The sequence below is a fragment of the Amblyraja radiata genome, chromosome 38, assembly GCF_010909765.2.
Source record: "Amblyraja radiata isolate CabotCenter1 chromosome 38, sAmbRad1.1.pri, whole genome shotgun sequence".
NCBI classification, from domain to species: Eukaryota; Metazoa; Chordata; class Chondrichthyes; order Rajiformes; family Rajidae; genus Amblyraja; species Amblyraja radiata.
The window spans coordinates 46066-66543 of NC_045993.1; the positions used below are offsets into that span (position 1 = coordinate 46066).

General features: G+C 49.0%; 1 protein-coding gene and 1 long non-coding RNA gene across 6 annotated transcripts; both read right to left on the minus strand.

The window, feature by feature from the left end:
* Positions 1–4835: 4835 nt before the first annotated feature.
* LOC116967102 lies at positions 4836–5394 on the minus strand. The gene is made up of 2 exons (XR_004410140.1): positions 5018–5394; positions 4836–4891 (listed from the first exon to the last, which is right to left on the minus strand). It is a non-coding gene; the product is annotated as an uncharacterized LOC116967102 (long non-coding RNA).
* A 523-nt stretch (positions 5395–5917) lies between these two features.
* Positions 5918–18407, minus strand: chmp2a (charged multivesicular body protein 2A). 5 transcript variants are annotated; one of them, XM_033013600.1, is made up of 6 exons: positions 18322–18376; positions 12493–12673; positions 10160–10339; positions 8101–8231; positions 7258–7319; positions 5918–6095 (listed from the first exon to the last, which is right to left on the minus strand). In XM_033013600.1, exons 2-6 carry the CDS (start codon positions 12658–12660, stop codon positions 5977–5979), a joined length of 660 nt encoding a protein of 219 aa, XP_032869491.1. In that variant the 5' UTR covers positions 12661–12673; positions 18322–18376; the 3' UTR covers positions 5918–5976. The 5 variants fall into 5 exon arrangements, with proteins under 5 accessions (XP_032869491.1, XP_032869487.1, XP_032869490.1 ...); XM_033013596.1 differs by lacking the exon at positions 5918–6095 and adding an exon at positions 6355–6492 and having other exon boundaries at positions 7226–7319; positions 18322–18407; XM_033013599.1 differs by lacking the exon at positions 5918–6095 and adding an exon at positions 6355–6492 and having other exon boundaries at positions 7226–7319; positions 12493–12669; positions 18322–18404.
* Positions 18408–20478: the final 2071 nt, after the last annotated feature.

A 20478-nucleotide genomic window follows, 5' to 3' on the forward strand; every position in this document is an offset into this window, starting at 1 on the left:
TTTAAGAGACATTTAGACTGGTATTAGAATGGGCAAGGCCAAGAATGATACATCTGAGTGAGATGTGGCACGGATATGGTGGGACGAAGGGCTCGTTTCTATGCTCTTTAATTTACAATAAAGATAGATGTAAAATGCTGAGAATTCAGGTCTTGGTTGTTTTGAAGTTGCATCTACCAGCGTTGCTACCCTCTGCCTGCTGTTTATACCCTGCCATCCTCCCCCTGCTTCCCCTCCAGGGTCAGTTCCTGTGGATTGGACGGTAGTTAATATTATCCCACTTTTCAAAAAAGGCGGGAGAGAGAAAACATGGAATTATAGACCAGTTAGCCTGACATCGTAGGTAGGGAAGATGCTGGAGTCAATTATAAAAGATGAAATAGCCGCACATTTGGATAGTAGTAACAGGATCGGTCGGAGTCAGCATGGATTTACAAAGGTGAAATCATGCTTGACTAATCTTCGGGAATTTTTTGAGGATGTAACTAGGAAAATTGACAAGGGAGAGACAGTGAATGTAGTGTACCTGGACTTTCAGAAAGCATTCGATAAGGTCCCACATAGGAGATTAGTGGGCAAAATTAGAGCACATGGTATTGGGGGTAAGGTACTGACATGGATAGAAAATTGGTTGGCAGACAGGAAACAAAGAGTAGGGATTAACGGGTCCCTTTCAGAATGGCAGGCAGTGACTAGTGGGGTACCGCACGGCTCGGTGCTGGGACTGCAGCTATTTACAATATATATTAATGATTTAGATGAAGGGATTAAAAATAACATTAGCAAATTTGCAGATGACACAAAGCTGGGTGGCAGTGTGAACTGTGAGGAGGATGCTATTAGGATGCAGGGTGACTCGGGCAGATGCAGTTTAACGTGGATAAATGTGAGGTTATCTACTTTGATGGCAAAAACAGAAAGGCAGATTATTATCTGAATGGTGTCATTGGGAAAAGGGGAAGTACAACGGGATCTGGGGGTCCTTGTTCATCAGTTACTGAAAGTAAGCATGCAGGTACAGCAGGCAGTGAAGAAAGCAAATGGCATTTTGGCTTTCATAACAAGAGGAATTGAGTATAGGAGCAAAGAGGTCCTTCTGCAATTGTACAGGGCCCTAGTGGGACAACGCCTGGCTTATTGTGTGCAGTTTTGGTCTCCAAATTTGAGGAACGACATTCTTGCTATTCAGGGTATGCAGCCTAGGTTCACAAGGTTAATTCCCAGGATGGCGGGACTGTCATATAACCATATAACAATTACAGCACGGAAACAGGCCATCTCGACCCTTCTAGTCCTTGCCGAACACATAATCTCCCCTAGTCCCATATACCTGCGCTCAGACCATAACCCTCCATTCCTTTCCCATCCATATAACTATCCAATTTATTTTTAAATGATAAAAACGAACCTGCCTCCACCACCTTCACTGGAAGCTCATTCCACACAGCTACCACTCTCTGAGTAAAGAAGTTCCCCCTCATGTTACCCCTAAACTTCAGTCCCTTAATTCTCAAGTCATGTCCCCTTGTTTGAATCTTCCCTACTCTCAGTGGGAAAAGCTTTTCCACGTCAACTCTGTCTATCCCTCTCATCATTTTAAAAACCTCTATCAAGTCCCCCCTTAACCTTCTGCGCTCCAAAGAATAAAGCCCTAACTTGTTCAACCTTTCTCTGTAACTTAGTTGCTGAAACCCAGGCAACATTCTAGTAAATCTCCTCTGTACTCTCTCTATTTTGTTGACATCCTTCCTATAATTAGGCGACCAAAATTGTACACCATACTCCAGAATTGGCCTCACCAATGCCTTGTACAATTTTAACATTACATCCCAACTTCTATACTCAATGCTCTGATTTATAAAGGCCAGCACACCAAAAGCTTTCTTTACCACCCTGTCTACATGAGATTCCACTTTCAGGGAACTGTGCACAGTTATTCCCAGATCCCTCTGTTCACCTACATTCTTCAATTCCCTACCATTTACCATGTACGTCCTATTTTGATTTGTCCTGCCAAGATGTAGCACCTCACACTTATCAGCATTAAACTCCATCTGCCATCTTTCAGCCCACTCTTCCAACTGGCATAAATCTCTCTGTAGACTTTGAAACTCTACTTCATTACCCGCAACCCCACCTATCTTAGTATCATCTGCATACTTACTAATCCAATTTACCACACCATCGTCCAGATCATTGATGTACATGACAAACAACAGTGGACCCAACACAGATCCCTGTGGCACCCCACTCGTCACTGGCCTCCAACCTGACAAACAACCATCCACCATTACTCTCTGGCATCTCCCATTCAGCCACTGTTGAATCCATCTTGCTACTCCACCATTAATACCCAACCATTGAACCTTCTTAACCAACCTTCCATGAGGAACCTTGTCAAAGGCCTTACTGAAGTCCATATACACAACATCCACTGCTTTACCCTCATCAATTTCCCGAGTAACATCTTCAAAAAATTCAAGAAGATTAGTTAAACATGACCTTCCAGGCACAAATCCATGTTGACTGTTCCTAATCAGACCCTGTTTATCCAGATGCTTATATATATTATCTCTAAGTATTCTTTCCATTAATTTGCCCACCACTGACGTCAAACTAACAGGTCTATAATTGCTAGGTTTACTCTTAGACCCCTTTTTAAACAATGGAACAACATGTGCAGTACGCCAATCCTCCGGCACTATTCCTGTTTCTAATGACATTTGAAATATTTCTGCCATAGCCCCTGCTATTTCTACACTAACTTCCCTCAATGTCCTAGGGAATATCCTGTCCAGACCTGGAGACTTATCCACTTTTATATTTCTCAAAAGTGTCAGTACTTCCTCTTCTTTGATCCTCATAGTTTCCATAGCTACTCTACTTGTTTCCCTTACCTCACATAATTCAATATCCTTCTCCTTGGTGAATACCGAAGAAAAGAAACTGTTCAATATCTCCCCCATCTCTTTTGGCTCTGCAGATAGTTGGCCACTCTGACTCTCTAATGGACCAATTTTATCCCTCGTTATCCTTTTGCTATTAATATAGCGGTAGAAACCCTTCGGATTTACTTTTACCTTCTATGTTGATAGAATGGAGCGGCTGGGCTTGTATACTCTGGAATTTAGGATGAGCGGGTATATTATTGAAACATGTAAGATTATTAATGTTTTGGACACGCTAGAGGCAGAAAACATGTTAGAGGCAGTGAACAAGAATAAGGGGTAAGCCATTTAGAACGGAGATGAGGAAATACTTTTTCACACAGAGAGTTGTTAGTCTGTGGAATTCTCTGCCTCAGAGGGTGGTGGAGGCCGGTTCTCTGGATGTGGAGTCAGGGAATATGGGAAGGCTGGAACGAAGTACTGATTGTGGATGATCAGCCATGGTCACATTGAATGGCGGTGCTGGCTCGAAGAGCCGAATGGCCTACTCCTACACCTATTATCTATTGTCTTCCCTGAACCCACTTTCTCCCCCCGAATCCCTCTGGCCCTCCAACCTCCCCCTTCAACCACTCCCTCTGGCCCCTAAACATCTCTCTCAACCTCTCCCCTGCCTCTCCACACACCAAGTGCAAACACTGTGTACACACACAAACACCGAGTGTACACACACCCAGTGCACACACTCTGTGGTGCATCACCACTGACATTTGTATAGACCTCATTTTGCTAGATTTCATATTCACCTGTGCACGAAAGGGAACATTTTCAGACAAACTACAGGTGCACTTGCCTCCCACACAGGTAGGTAGCAGGAATGAAAGGAGGTGCTTGGGCTAGAGTGTTGGAAAGAAGAGTGGTCACCTGGTCACCGATGCGGACTCTCCCACAAATAGCCCACAACACTTTGCAATTCAAGCTCACCCAAGGTGGATACATTCATTGGCATTTGATGTCTGGGATACAAACACCAATTTGCTTCAAGCCTATTACTTTCAATAAATAAGCTGAAGACAAGCAACACATTCACACCACACATCTTGGGGTGGGGTGTACAGGGGTCAGGTGTACACGGACAGTGGGCATTCTGGGCAACAGCAGGACCAGCCACCCACATGGGCATCACTGCTGTGTTCAGGTGGCAATGCTTGTTCCGCTGCCAATATTGGCAGAACAGCAGCTCAAGGCTCGGCCTCATTTGTCCCCAATGTTCAGGGGCTTTCACCCAAACACTGCAGGGATACAGGGCTAAAGCAAACAGAGCAAAGAGCAGGGGAGGGGCACAGATTCCAAGAGGCTAATCTGGCAGCTCTGATCGTGCACAGCCTGGCCTGTTAGCCATTAACCTGATCAGGATAGATAACCCAGGATAGATTTTACGTTCATACTTATTGACCCCTTTATCCACCTCTGCAAAGTCGTCAAGCTGCACCTGCACCATCGTGTGTGTGTGCGTGTGTGTGCGTGTGTGTGCGCGCGCGTGTGTTCGTGTGCGCGTGTGTTTGTGTGTGTGTGTTTGTGTGTGTGCGTGTGCGTGTGTGCGCGCGCGTGTGTGTGTGCGTGCGTGTGTGTGTGTGCGCGGCGCGTGTGAGTGTGTGTGCGCGCGTTTGTGTGTGTGCGCGCGTTTGTGTGTGTGTGTGTGTGCGGCGCGTGTGTGTGTGTGCGCATGTTTGTGCGTGCGTGTGTGCGTTTGTGCGTGTGTGCGCGCGTGCGTGTGTGTGCATGCGTGTGTGTGCGCGCGCGTGTGTGTGTATGTGCGTGCGTGTGTGTGTGCGCGTGTGTGTGTGTGTGTGTGCGCGCATGTGTTTGTGCATGCGCCTCTGTACCACGTGATCTAAACTCACACTGCAGACCTCACAATAAATGTCGGCAGAAGAATGCACAAAGTTCACGTGGTCAGCGAGGTGAGGTTTTAATTGTCCACAGACTGTTGATTCAGTCACCTCACAACAGCCAGAGTACAAGCGCTGGATCCGATCAGTCACCTCACAACAGCCAGAGTACAAGCGCTGGATCCGATCAGTCACCTCACAACAGCCAGAGTACAAGCGCTGGATCCGATCAGTCACCTCACAACAACCAGAGTACAAGCGCTGGATCCGATCAGAAACTCACTTTCTTTGGGTTTTAGTGCTAGCCCCCTTTGGAAGAAATCTGAAATAACTGATCATTTAAAATAATCAGTCGACCTTGGCACTTAGGGGATTGAGTGGTGAAGCTGAGCTTTTAGCCACGAGTATTATAATGACCCTGCTCTTCCCCGCCCAGTTGGACAGAGCCTCCGGTGACATGTTCCACTAGACATCACTACCTTTGTGCGAGAGTGCAGTCCCTCGTACTGCAGCAGAGGCATGCATACAGGGGCACACACAGGCACACACACACGGGCACACACACACGGGCACACACACACGGGCACACACACACGGGCACACACACACACGCACACACAGACAGGCGCACGCACACACACACAGGTGCGCACACACGCACACAGGCGCGCACACACAGGCGCGTGCATACACACAGGCGCGCACACACACTCAGGCGCGCACACACACACACTCAGGCACACACACACACACACACAGGCGCGCACACACACTCAGGCGCGCACACACACAGGTGCGCACACACACAGGTGCGTGCATACACACAGGCACACACATAGGCGCGCACACACACACACTCAGGCACACACACACACACAGGCGCTCACACACACCTTCAATACTCGTCTGAAAGTGGGGTAGGGGTGTGGATTTGGAGTGCTCCCTGCCTCACACTTTGGAGTCCATGAATACAATAGTGGCAAGGAGGGGTAAAGAAAAATAATGAGAAGTGGGAACACTAATGTGTCGGCGCTAGGGTCCCGCCGGCTTGCTCTAGGTGACTCCATGTCACACGCGTGTTCCCACAGAAACCCTGCAGATTCTCCCAATCGTTCCCATAAAAAAAAGAAACTAAAATCATTCTCCCCGTGCAGACTATATTACACCCCAAGATAATTACAAAGCAGAGCAGCAACTCAGTCTTTGCGCAGGTTTTTCAGCCGCTTCTCGAGGTCAGCGTCAGCATCCTCCAGCACAGCAGCCTCCGCCTTCTTCCCGGCAGCGACACTCAGTGACGCCCCTGTACTCGGCAGGTCTGCAACACCAAAGGAACAGTGAGCGGCAAGCCAACAGCGGACAAGGCCAGACCACTCAGACCACCCCGTCCCCAACTCTTCCCGCCAGCTCCCTCAGGTTCACTGGTTACAGATCTTTGGAACAGAGCAATCTCACCAGTAAGAATATTCCCAGTATCTCACTACCGATACACCCACTCCACTGACCGGCACACCTACCCCACTGACCAGCACACCTACCCCACTGACCAACACCCATCCGCAGAATGGCAGCGGGAATGACTGCCGGTCAGCTCATGGGTTTGAGAAATCGCCCGGCAGTACAACAGCAACGAGTGACGGAAATCTGCTCACGCCCGTATCTGCACTGACACTCCACGTACACCTGTATCTACGATGTATACACTCCACGTACACCTGTATCTACGATGTATACACTCCACGTACACCTGTATCTACGATGTATACACTCCACGTACACCTGTATCTACGATGTATACACTCCACGTACACCTGTATCTACGATGTATACACTCCACGTACACCTGTATCTACGATGTATACACTCCATGTACACCTGTATCTACGATGTATACACTCCACGTACACCTGTATCTACGATGTATACTCCACGTACACCTGTATCTACGATGTATACACTCCACGTACACCTGTATCTACGATGTATACACTCCACGTACACCTGTATCTACGATGTATACACTCCACATACACCTGTATCTACGATGTATACACTCCACGTACACCTGTATCTATGATGTATACACTCCACGTACACCTGTATCTACGATGTATACACTCCATGTACACCTGTATCTACGATGTATACACTCCATGTACACCTGTATCTACGATGTATACACTCCACGTACACCTGTATCTACGATGTATACACTCCACATACACCTGTATCTACGATGTATACATTCCATGTACGCCCGTATCTACAAAGTATACACTCCACCTACACCTGTATCTACGATGTATACACTCCATGTACACCTGTATCTACGATGTATACACTCCACGTACACCTGTATCTACGATGTATACACTCCATGTACACCTGTATCTACGATGTATACACTCCATGTACACCTGTATCTACGATGTATACATCCACGTACACCTGTTTCTGTGTCGATCGTTGGCAATACTCACTGGACAGCTCGTCGGTCAGGTTCAGTCCAAGTTCATCCAGAACTTGAGAGACAATCGCATCGCTGAAAGGCAAGAGAGAGTTAGTGCAGTCGGACATCGAAGGGTTTATGGGGAAGGGTCAAAGGTCGCGACACAGGGTAGTGGGGTCAACCCAGGGGAGGAGGACCCTCTCCCCCCAACACCCTCACTGGACCCTCTCCCCCCAACACCCTCACTGGACCCTCACTGGACCCTCTCCCCCCCTCACTGGACCCCCTCCCCCCGACACCCCCCTCACAGGACCCCCTCCCCCCGAAACCCCCCCTCACAGGACCCCCTCCCTCCGACACCCCCCTCACTGGACCCCTCCCCCCGACACCCCCCTCACTGGACCCCCTCCCCCCGACACCCCCCTCACAGGACCCCCTCCCCCCGACACCCCCTCATGGGACCCCATCCCCCCGACACCCCCCCTCACTGGACCCCCTCATGGGACCCCCTCCCCCCGACACCCCCCTCACAGGACCCCCTCCCCCCGACACCCCCTCACGGGACCCCCTCCCCCCGACACCCCCCCTCACAGGACCCCCTCCCCCCGACACCCCCCCTCACTGGAACCCCCAGACACAGTTCTTGCTGTGGACACAGGCCAGAAACACAGCGCCTGTTACTTCACAAACACCCAATTAACGTGGCCCCCCCCCCCCCCAACTCTCCCTTCCCCAACTAACCCCCTCCCCTCCCCCCAACAGGCCATCTACAACACAGTGCTTGCTGTGTACACAGGTAATGTGACCACTGATCCCTCCCGGACACTGCTCCTGACCCCTGTCCCCTTTGACCTGCAACACATTCCTCACTGACCTCTCTTCCTCATCATCTTCATCGCCCATGGCGTCGTCAATGGCATCGTTCATCATCTCCTCCTTCATGTCCATGATCTCCGACTGCTTCTCAAACTCCATCATGATTTTCTGAATTTGGGGTAACTTCAGCTGTGGGGCAGGGAACGAGGGGAGAGGATGTGAGTCAACTCTGAACCCCAGCTAAACTTGATGTTACAAATATGCTCCACAGATCCTCCCTAATGTTGTGGAGCTCAGGTTTGGACAGATTGGGTTCTGAAAGGGAAGGACCTTTACAGTTACTGAGGACAGAGGGCCAGCAGCAACTGAATAACGAGTGTGCAATTTGCCAGTGTCACAGTGTAGCTCACGTCTAGCCCCACTGTAGAATCATACTTCCAGCAGCCAGTGCCCAATGTGCCTCGATCTGGCAACTTCACACAGTGCTACAACTGGCCATTCTGTGCCCTGACAGCACAGCCAAGGACCATTCTCTGGGTTCCTTTCCTCAGTGTCTCCAACCTCCCTTTACAACCCACACTAAACCCATTTATTCAACTTAGTTGGCCAATCATCGCCTCAAGCCTGGCCCACCAATCTATATGATCACAGCTGACATGTCCAGGCCGCCTCACTCGTCCCCATCCCACTTAATTTCCCAATCTTTCAACAACGTAACTACAGCAGCTCCAGTAATCTGGTCTGAGTCACGTCACGTATTCAACATCCTCTGTGACATGCAGCTGCTCTGCATGTCTCAGCATCAAATAACCGGCCCTCAGTTGTTCACCCAGCCCTGGTAGTTGAGACACTCCCACTAACGTAGACATCTCTACACCTGCCCTTCCATGCCCCTTCAGAAACAGGCACCAAGTGCTGGAGTATCTCAGCGTGTCAGGCAGCATCTGTGGAGAACATGGATAGGTGACGTTTCCCAGAGTGCTGGAGTAACTCAGTAGGTCAGGCAGCATCTGTGGAGAACATGGATAGGTGACGTTTCACAGAGTGCTGGAGTAACTCAGCGGGTCAGGCAGCATCTGTGGAGAACATGGATAGGTGACGTTTCACAGAGTGCTGGAGTAACTCAGCGGGTCAGGCAGCATCTGTGGAGAACGTGGATAGGTGACGTTTCAGAGTGCTGGAGTAACTCAGCGGGTCAGGCAGCATCTGTGGAGAACATGGATAGGTGACGTTTCACAGAGTGCTGGAGTAACTCAGCGGGTCAGGCAGCATCTGTGGAGAACATGGATAGGTGACGTTTCACAGAGTGCTGGAGTAATTCAGCGGGTCAGGCAGCATCTGTGGAGAACATGGATAGGTGACGTTTCACAGAGTGCTGGAGTAACTCAGCGGGTCAGAGTGCTGGAGTAACTCAGCGTCATATTTCAAGAGAGAGTTAAGAGTTAGATTTAATTCTTAAGGCTAAAGGAATTATGGGATATGGGGAAAAAGCAGGAATGGGGTACTGATTTTAGATGATCAGCCATGATCATATTGAATGGCGGTGCTGGCTCCAAGGGCCGACTGGCCTACTCCTGCACCTATTGTCTATGTTTCTATGTCAGGACAATCTCCCAGGAGTTAATCTGGTGAAACTCTTTGGACTGTCTCCAATGCCAATACACCCCCCCTTGAATAAGGAGGTGATCCCACCACCCACCTTGCCGTACAATCACATCTGTCACAACAGTCATGCCCAGAACACACTTGTCACCAGCAGAACACACCTGTCACCAGCAGAACACACTCGTCACCAGAACAGACTCGTCACCAGCAGAACACACCTGTCACCAGCAGAACACACTCGTCACCAGAACACACTCGTCACCAGCAGAACACACCTGTCACCAGCAGAACACATCTGTCACCAGCAGAACACACTCGCCACCAGCAGCACACCTGTCACCAGCAGAACACACTCGTCACCAGAACACACTCGTTACCAGAACACACTCGTCACCAGCAGAACACACTCGTCACCAGCAGAACACACTCGTCACCAGAACACACTCGTTACCAGAACACACTCGTCACCAGCAGAACACACCTGTCACTAGCATAGCCACTGGTCAACTCACCTGGCGATTCATAGTGGCCATGGCCTTTGTCACTCCCTTCATGGCCTGGGCCATGGTGTTGTTGGACTTCAGAGTCTGGATCTTCAGTGACACAGCTTGGATGTTGGCCTTCATCATGATGAACTTCTTCACATAACGGCGAGTTCGCACCAAGTCTTTTGCCATTATTTTCACCGCATCCTGAGGAGTGCAGAGTTATTCAGTCCAGAAATAAAACCACTATTTCTTCACCCTCAGAGAAGTTGTTTTCAAATATAAAGATGAATTGTAAATGCTAATACAGGTATGTGTACAAGAGGCAAGGATAAGAGAATTACAAACCGAAACAGGCCGACCCAGGTCTCTGCTTCTCCCTCCCTGCAGCAGAGCCACTGCCTCTCAGCTCCATGATCTCAGTTCAATCCTGTCCTCCAGCCCTTTCTGTGTGGAGTTTGCACATTCTCCGTGACCACGGGGACTTCCCGCAAGAGCTCCCACATCCCCAAGATATGAAATTTGGTACTTTAATTAGCCAGTGCAAGCTTCCCCGAGTATAGAGTAGAATGGTTAAATTTGTCAGGGTTGTTGGGCATGTGGAAACTATAGTGTAATAGGGAGCTCGGTGGCCCCACCCACTCAGTGGGCCAAAGGGCCTATTCCATGCAAAGGGCTCTAAATTCACATCACTGCAGCTTTTATTCTCTTGCTTAAACACTTGTTATTTGATTAAATCCTTCCCCTGTGTTTCACAATCAGAGAGGAACTCTCTCTGTTCTACCAGATCCGGTCATTTAATTAGCAAGGCATTTGATAAAATCCCTCATGGTAGGGTGATGACAGGATCCAGTGACTTAGCTGCTTAGATTCAGAACTGGCTTATTCATAGAAGACAGAGTGTTGCCATGGAAGGGTGTTACTCTGGCTGGAGGTCTGTGACCAGTGGTGTATCACGGGGATCTGAGCTGGGATGGTAATGCCATCACACATTTCCAGCCAGCTCGGTCAAGTATACGGCAAGGACCACATTATCACACTCACTCAGCAACATTGGGCAAGAACCAAATGTGACGCAAGGAAAAGTTTTTTATTTTACACACCGAATAATTGACTGTAAGAGGAGTAGCAGAGGCAGATTCAAAAGGGGAGAAGATCATCATCTGGCAAGGGAGTATTTGCAGGGTAAAGAGCAGAGAATGAGGGATGAGAGAGGATGTGGGATGGGGGATGGGGTAGCGGATGGTTCTTGGTCACCCCTCCAGCCCCATGCCATGACCACCCCATCTGGAAGTAAGCCTCTGTCACGTTTAATCAGAATGTTTTCAAAATTCAGCAAATGTTTTTCATCCCATGACTCATGACTCACGGGTCATTTTTGCCATCTCACTGGTCATGCAGCACAAACTGCAAGTTTGGCTTCTGACCTTTAACATTTTAAGACTGATTCTTACAATCAGTATGATTTGGTTCTGGTTTCTGATCTTGATACAGAATGTTGGAGTTTAACCGGCCTCCCTCCAAGAACAAACACTTCCAACAGCTCTTTAAGGGACACAAACAATAACTTAACACCCCATGGGCAGCCCAATCATAAACATAACTACTTGACCAATCGCATCCGCAGAGTCCAGTGACAGCAAAGACCCACTGGTCTCAGAGGCACGGGCTCTCAGCTGATCATCACAAGCCTGCTTGGCTGGAACAGCAGATTCCCTATCGTCCTGCAAGCAGGGCAAGGTACCGCCATGAAATTGGTCACCGTGAAAAGATGTTCTCCTTTAAATTGGAGATTAAATATACAGGGGCCACTGATTCCACCACTGGCATAATATCACTGGAAATATCACTGGCACAATGGTTTAATTACCTGCCTTTATTTTTATTTTAAATTTCCAGCATCTGCAGTTTTTTTTATTGTGAATGTATTTCATGAGCCAAGTGCATCAAGCTGGGCTAGCGTAGACGGGGGGCATGTTGGTCAGCATGTGCAAGTTGGGCCGAAGGGCCCATTTCTACATTCTATATGACACACACCGGGTGAAGTTTACAGAAGCCAATTAACCCACAAACCCGCATATCTTCTTAACGTGGGAGGAAACCCCTGCCGTCACAGGGAGAACATGCAAACTCCACACAGACAGCACCTGAGGTAAGGATTGAACCTGGGTCTTGGTTCTATCCACTGCGGTAAACAATTTCACAAGTTCACCACCTTCTGGAGAAAGGAATATCTCCTAATTTCTGTTCCAAGTGGCCTGACCTATATTGTGCAACCCCTGGTCTGGACACCAGCGTTCGGGAACATCCTCCCTGCCTCTGCAGCACGATGGTTCCTACAGAGATTGCCGGACACCTACCATCTGTCCCTGCTTTGCCATTTTCTTGATGTCACCGATGATTTTCTTCTCCTGCTGCTCCAGCTTCATGCGTTCACGGTCCATCTCCCTCATGGCCCGGGTGAGGGCCCGCTGGTTCTGCCGCAGCATCTCCTCTGGGGTCTTCCTCTTTCCAAATATGGCATTCATGGTGCTTCACTGTCTGGTACGGGGAAGACAAACCAGCAAGAGGGTCAGCAGAGTCTGACCACCGAGGTAGGACATCCACAGCACCTCCCTTCAGCTGCCAACTTATCCTCCCCACCTCAGCCTTATCAGCAGCAGACCAGTGCTGCCACACCTGTCTTGCCCCTCACACAGTAACACAGTTTCCTGCTTCCACTGTGCTGTTTGAGGGGAGCATTGTTACCATGCATGCCATGATTGAACCCAACAATCCCTCTATAAGGCAGCATCTCACCATGCAGCCAGGTGGTCTGGCAGGACTGGCAGCCCAGCCTGCTGTTCCAGTAGCAGCAAAAGACAATAGGTGCAGGGGGAGGCCATTCGGCCCTTCGAGCCAACACCGCCATTCATTGTGATCATGGCTGATCGTCCCCAATCAATAACCGTGCCTGCCTTCTCCCCATATCCCTTGATTCCACCAGCCCCTAGAGCTCTATCTAACTCTCTCTTAAATCCATCCAGTGATTTGGCCTCCACTGCCCTCTGTGGCAGCAAATTCCACAAATTCGCAACTCTCTGGGTGAAAACGTTTTTTCTCACCTGTCTTAAATGACCTCCCATTTATTCTAAGACTGTGGCCCCTGGTTCTGGACTCGCCCAACATTGGGAACATTTTTCCTGCATCTAGCTTGTCCAGTCCTTTTATAATTTTATATGTTTCTATAAGATACCCCCTCATCCTTCTAAACTCCAGTGAATACAAGCCTAGTCTTTTCAATCTTTCCTCATATGACAGTCCCGCCATCCCAGGGATCAATCTTGTGAACCTATGCTGCACTACCTCAATCACAAGGATGTCCTTCCTCAAATTAGGAGACCAAAACTGTACACAATACTCCAGATGTGGTCTTACCAGAGCCCTATACAACTGCAGAAGAACCTCTCTACTCCTATACTGAAATCCTCTTGTTATGAAGGCCAACATTCCATTAGCTTTCTTCACTGCCTGCTGTACCTGCACGCCAACTTTCAGTGACCGGTGTACAAGGACACCCAGGTCTCGCTGTACCTCCCCCTTACCTAACCTAACCCCATTGAGATAATAATCTGCCCCCTTGTTTTTGCCACCAAAGTGGATAACCTCACATTTATCTATATTATACTGCATCTGCCACGCATCTGCCCACACTCAACCTGTCCAGGTCACCGTGCAACCTCCTAACATCCTCTTCACAGTTCACACTGCCACCAAGCTTTGTGTCATCTGCAAACTTGCTAGCGTTGCTTCTAATTCCCTCTTCCAAATCATTAATATATATGGTAAACAGTTGCGGCCCCAACACCCAGCCTTGCGGCACTCCACTCGCCACTGCCTGCCATTCTGAAAAGGACCCGTTCACTCCTACTCTTTGCTTCCTGTCTGCCAACCAATTTTCTATCCACGAGCACACCCTACCCCCAATACCATGTGCTCTAATTTTAGTCACCAGTCTCTCAAGCGGGACCTTATCAAAGGCTTTCTGAAAGTCTAGATACACTACATCCACTGGCTCCCCTTCATCCATTTTGCTTGTCACATCCTCAAAAAATTCCAGAAGATTAGTCAAGCATGATTTTCCTTTCATAAATCCATGCTGACTTGGACTAATACTTTTACTGCTATCCAAATGCCCCATTATTAAGCTCTTTAATGATTGACTCCAGCATCTTTCCCACCACCGAAGTCAGGCTAACTGGTCTGTAATTCCCCATTTTCTCTCTCTCTCCTTTCTTGAAAAGTGGGATAACATTAGCCATCCTCCAATCCACAGGAACTGATCCTGAATCTATTGAACATTGGAAAATGATCACCAGTGCATCCACTATTTCTAGAGCCACCTCCCTGAGGACCCTGGGACATAGACCATCAGGCTCAGGGGATTTATCATCCTTCAGTCCGATTAGCCTACCCAATACTATTTCTCGCCTAATGATCATTTCTTTCAGTTCCTCTACCCTTTGATCCTCCGTCTTCCAGTACTTCTGGGAGATTGTTTGTATCTTCCTCAGTGAAGACAGATCCAAAGTACCTGTTCAACTCCTCTGCCATTTCCTTGTTCCCCATAATAATTTCACCCGTGTCTGCCTTCAAAGGACCCACATCTGATTTTGCTACTCTTTTTCCCTTAACATATCTAAAGAAGCTTTTACTGTCCTTCTTTATATTCCTGGCCAGCTTCCCCTCGCACTTCATCTTTTCAGCCTGTATTGCCCGTTTTGTTTCCTTCTGTTGTCCTATGAAAGTTTCCCAATCCTCTGGCTTCTGTTTGCTGTGTTATACATCTTTTCTTTTAGTTTTATTCTGTCCCTAACTTCTCTTGTCAGCCACTGTTGCCTCCTATTCCCCTTAGAACCTTTCTTCCTTTTTGGAATGAAATGATCCTGCGTCTTCCGGATTATGCCCAGAAATTCCTGCCATTGTTGTTCCACCGTCATTCCTGCTAGGATCCCTCTCCAGTCTACTTTGGCCAGCTCCTCTCTCATTCCTTCATAGTCCCCTTTGTTCAATTGCATCACTGACACTTCTGATTTAACCTTCTCCTTCTCAAATTGCAGATTAAAACTAATCATATTATGATCACTACCTCCAAGCGGTTCCTTTACCTCAAGTTTTCTAATCAAATCTTGTTCATTGGACAACACTAAATCCAGAATTGCCTTTTCTCTGGTCGGCTCCATTACAAGCTGCTCTAAGAATCCATCTCAGAGGCACTCTACAAACTCTCTTTCTTGGGGTCCTGAACAAATCTGATTTTCCCAGTCTACCTGCATATTGAAATCTCCCATCACCACAGTGGCATTATCTTTGTTACATGCCATGTTTAACTCCTGCTGCAACTTACACCCTACATCCGGGCTACTATTTGGGGTCTGTAGATAACACCAATTAGTGTCTTCTTGGGGCCAAGGAAAGAGCGTTCACGTCGCGGCCCTGTTTCAACCAATCTTTCCACCACCACGCACAAGAAGCACAAGAAGCGCAAGACAGACACCATTGTGCAGATGCCGAGAAGTGTGTTCAGCTCTGGCTGAACAACTTCTAATCTTGTGTGTGGACTCGATAAGAAGAAGAAGTGTCTTCTTGCCTTTTCAATTCCTCAACTCAATCCACAGTGACTCTACCTCCTCAGTCCCTATGTCTTCCCTCACAAGGGACTGAATTCCATCCCTCACCAGCAGAGCTACCCCCCCCTCCTCTGCCCACCTGCCTGCCCTTTCTATAGGATGTATAACCCTGAATATTAAGCTCCCAGGCCCGATCCTCCTGCAGCCACGTCTCGGTAATCCCTACAATGTCATATCTACCAAACTCTAAATGAACCTCAAGCTCATCTACTTTACTTCTTATACTTTGCTCATTCAAATACAATGCTTTTAATTCCTTACGCATCTCACCTTTCACATCGATCCCGATTACACTTGGCCATACTCTCCTATCCCTTTGTGAGCTTCCTTTCCCGTTAATTCTGGGGTCATTAACTATCCCTTTACTCCCTTTCCCTTTAACTCCGTCCTTGACTATCCCATTTGACACCACCACACCGCCCCCCCCCTTATTTAGTTTAAAACCATCTGTGTCCCAGTGGCAAACCTGCCTGCCTATCGTTAAGAGCCCTATCTGGCTCTCTATTGAAAGTATCCAGAGAACTGGCCTCCACTTAGAATTCCACACATTCACAACTCTCCGTGAGAAAAAGTGTTTCCTCGTCTGCGTTCTAAATGGCTTACCCCTTATTCTTAAACTGTGGCTCCTGTTTCTGGACTCCCCCAAGATTGGGAACATGTTTCTTGCCTCTAGTGTGTCCAAACCCTTAACAATCTTATATGTTTCAATAAGATCCCCTCTCATCCTTCTAAACTCCAGAGTGTACAAGCCCAGCCGCTCCATTCTCATAAACTTCATCTGCCATGCATCAGCCCACTCCCCCAACCTTTCCAAGTCACCCTGCATTCCCATAGCATCCTCCTCACAGTTCACACTGCCACCCAGCTTTGTGTCATCTGCAAATTTGCTCAGGTTACTTTGAATCCCTTCATCCAAATCATTGATGTATATTGTAAATTGCTGCGGTCCCAGCACCAAGCCTTGCGGGTACCCCACTAGTCACTGCCTGCCATTCTGAAAGGGACCTGTTAATCCCTACTCTTTGTTTCCTGTCTGCCAACCAGTTTTCTATCCATGTCAGCACTCTACCCCCAATACTATGTGCCCCAATTTTGCCCACTAATCACATATGTGGGACTTTATCAAATGCTTTCTGAAAGTCCAGGTACACTACATCCACTGGCTCTCCCTTGTCCATTTTCCTAGTTGCATCCTCAAAAAATTCCAGAAGATTAGGCAAACATGATGTCCCCTTCGTAAATCCATGCTGACACGGACCGATCCTGTTGCTGCTATCCAAATGTGTGGCTATTTCATATTTTATAATTGACTCCAGCCTCTTCCCCAGCACTGATGTCAGCTATATTTTTTCATTTAGGTCTATAGTTTTCACTCTCCCGCCTTTCTTAAAAAGTAAAAATGCCACCCACCCAAAGCCAAGTCGCAGTGGAATGGATCAGGCAAATTGAACCACGGGTGGAAATTCTGTGGGGGGGGCAGGGGAACAGGGGGCGGGGGGCCTGTCCCCCCCCCCCCCCCCCCCATGTTTTGAGAGGTGGGGGACAATCCCCCCCATGTTTACTGACCTGGGCGCTACAGCCAGTCCCAGGTCAGCTCGCCTGCCCCGGGAATGGCTGTCGTGCCCAGGTCGGCTTGCCTGCCCCATACTCCAAAGATGTACATGTTTGTAGGTTAAGTGCTTTGGTAAATTGTAAATTGTCCCTAGTGTGTCGGATGGTGCTAGTGTACGGGGTGATTGCTGGTCGGCGTGGACACGGTGGGCCATAGGACCTGTAGTTCCCAGGTCAACCTGCGCGTCCAGGTTGGCTCGCCTGCCCCGGGACTGGCTGTAGCGCCCAGGTTGCAAAAACTAATTTATAAAAAAACGCCTGCGGGCCGGATGATTTTGGGATATGGGCCGGATCCGGCTTGTGGGCCGTAGGTTGCTGACCCCTTTTCTAGATTCCAAGCCTCATTGTGTCCCCCCCATGTTTTAAAAGTGATTTCCGCCCAGGAAAGCATCCACCTCGAGTACAAGAGGGCACCGTGAGGACCCAGAAAACTCACGGTCCCCCTCCACCCCCTTCCCATCAGTCTGCTCCCTCATCTCCCCAACCATCCACACCCCTGCCCCACACAACTCCCCACTCACAGCCCTCCCCACCCACCCGCCGTAGACCCTTCACTCCCCCACGGATCCCTCTCCATCCCCACCCGCTACCCACCAGTCCCTCGACCTGTCTGTCCCCTCATCTCCCCCCCTCCCCTCCCCGCCTCTGCCCACTCCCCACCGCCCCCCATATCTTCCCCACGCGGGTTCTCCACTTCACCCGCCGCGAGGCCGGGCCCGGGGGTGAGGGAGCGGGGCCGGGGGTGAGGGAGCGGGGCCAGCCCGGGGGGCCGCGGTAGAGGAGGGGAGGGGTTGGTGGTCCGGGGGGGGTCGCGGGTCTCGGTAGAGGAGGGGAGGGGGTCGGGAGGTCGCGGTAGAGGAGGGGAGGGGGTCGGGGGTCGCGGTTACCGGGGTCAGGAGTCGAAGTTACCGGTCGCGGAAGTTGTTTGCTGTTGTTGGCGTTCACGTGACGTCACGGGAAGTGTCGCAGCCACTTGACGTCGGCCAATGGCGTTGGTGCGTAATGACGCAGTGTCTCACGTGTCATGTCGGCGTAGTGGGGTGGGCCGGCTTGGGTGGGTCGGGTCGCGGGTTCGAGTCCCGGCGCCGCCACCCGTCACCGTCCAGTCTCCCGTCTAGCCCCGGGTTGCAGCACAGTCGGGATGTGGCCGATAGCGAGATGCGAGAGCGCTGTGCGGGCTCTTTTTCAGCACATTTTTTAAACATAGAAACATAGAAATTAGGTGCAGGAGTAGGCCATTCGGCCCTTCGAGCCTGCACCGCCATTCAATATGATCATGGCTGATCATCCAACTCAGTATCCCGTACCTGCCTTCTCTCCATACCCTCTGATCCCCTTAGCCACAAGGGCCACATCTAACTCCCTCTTAAATATAGCCAATGAACTGGCCTCGACTACCCTCTGTGGCAGGGAGTTCCAGAGATTCACCACTCTCTGTGTGAAAAATGTTCTTCTCATCTCGGTTTTAAAGGATTTCCCCCTTATCCTTAAGCTGTGACATTACTACTAAAGTCTTTCCCCTTTCATTTTAAACCTATGACTGAGCTCCGCAGCCTGTGGATAAGACTCATAATTCACCAAAGATAGACACAAAATGCTGGAGTAACTCAGTGGGACAGGCAGCATCTCTGGAGAGAAGGAATGGGTAATGTTTCGGTTCGAGACCCTTATTTAGAGCCAGGGATGAGGGAGACCCAGAGATAAGCAAGGGTAAGGTGCGACTAGATGCAGTTCAAGGAATCCACCTTATCTGTGACTTTATGGTCCAATGAAAAGAGGGACTGCCTCTTCAAACTCTCAAGACCTGGTAATATCCTCAACTCCTTTTTTGCACGCCTTCCAGTTTAGTGCCAGAAATGATTTCTGGGGCAGGGTGATTCTGGGGCAGATTCAAGATTCAAGAGAGTTTATTGTCATGTGTCCCTGATAGGACAATGAAATTCTTGCTTTGCTTCAGCACAACAGAACATAGTAGGCATGACTACAGAACACATCAGTGTCTCCATATACCATTATATAAATATATACACACATGAATAAATAAACTGATAAAGTACAAATAAACAGGTAATGGGCTATTAATGTTCAGAGTTTTGTCCGAGCCAAGTTTAATAGCCTGATGGCTGTGGGGAAGTAGCTATTCCTGAACCTGGTCGTTGCAGTCTTCAGGCTCCTGTACCTTCTACCTGAAGGTAGCGGGGAGATGAGTGTGTGGCCCAGATGGTGTGGGTCCTTGATGATACTGCCAGTCTTTTTGAGGCAGCGACTGTGATAGATCCCCTCGGTGGAAGGGAAGTCAGAGCCGATGATGGACTGGGCAGTGTTTACTATTTTTTGTAGTCTTTTCCGCTCCAGGGCGCTCAAGTTGCAACTAGTCAGCATGCTCTCTACTGTGCACCTGTAGAAGTTAGAGAGAGTCCTCCTTGACAAACCGACTCTCCGTAATCTTCTCAGGAAGTAGAGGCGCTTATGTGCTTTCTTAATAGTTGCATCAATGTTCTCGGACCAGGAACGATCTTCAGAGATGTGCACGCCCAGTCCTACTCCTTCCAAAGTCCACAATCAGTTCCTTGGTTTTGCTGGTGTTGAGGGCCAGGTTATTGTGCTGGCACCATATGGACAGTCGCTCGATCTCGCTTCTATACTCTGACTCATCCCCATCAGCTTTGCTCTAATCCTTCAACCAGTTGTTTTAAATCTACGCCGCATTATTGACCTTCCTACATAATGATGTGTCAAGTCCGCATTTCCCCCAAGGCTATGATTTCCTTCCTCTAAGACCTGGACCAAAACTCTACATTGTCGTAGCTATGACATTATCTAGATTTTATATAACTTAAGAGACTGATTTTCGAAATGCTCCAAGCCTTGGTAATACTTCATATTAGTATTGCATTTTGGTAAGATAAAATAGGGCAGGACTTGCAGAGTAAATGGAAGTCTTTCCCCTGGAGAATGTTGTGGAATGGAGAGACCCAAGGGTACAAGTACATAGTGGTGACAGAGGTAGGTAGGATGGTGTCTTCCCTTCATCAGTCAAGGCACCGAGTACAAAAGTTGCAACAT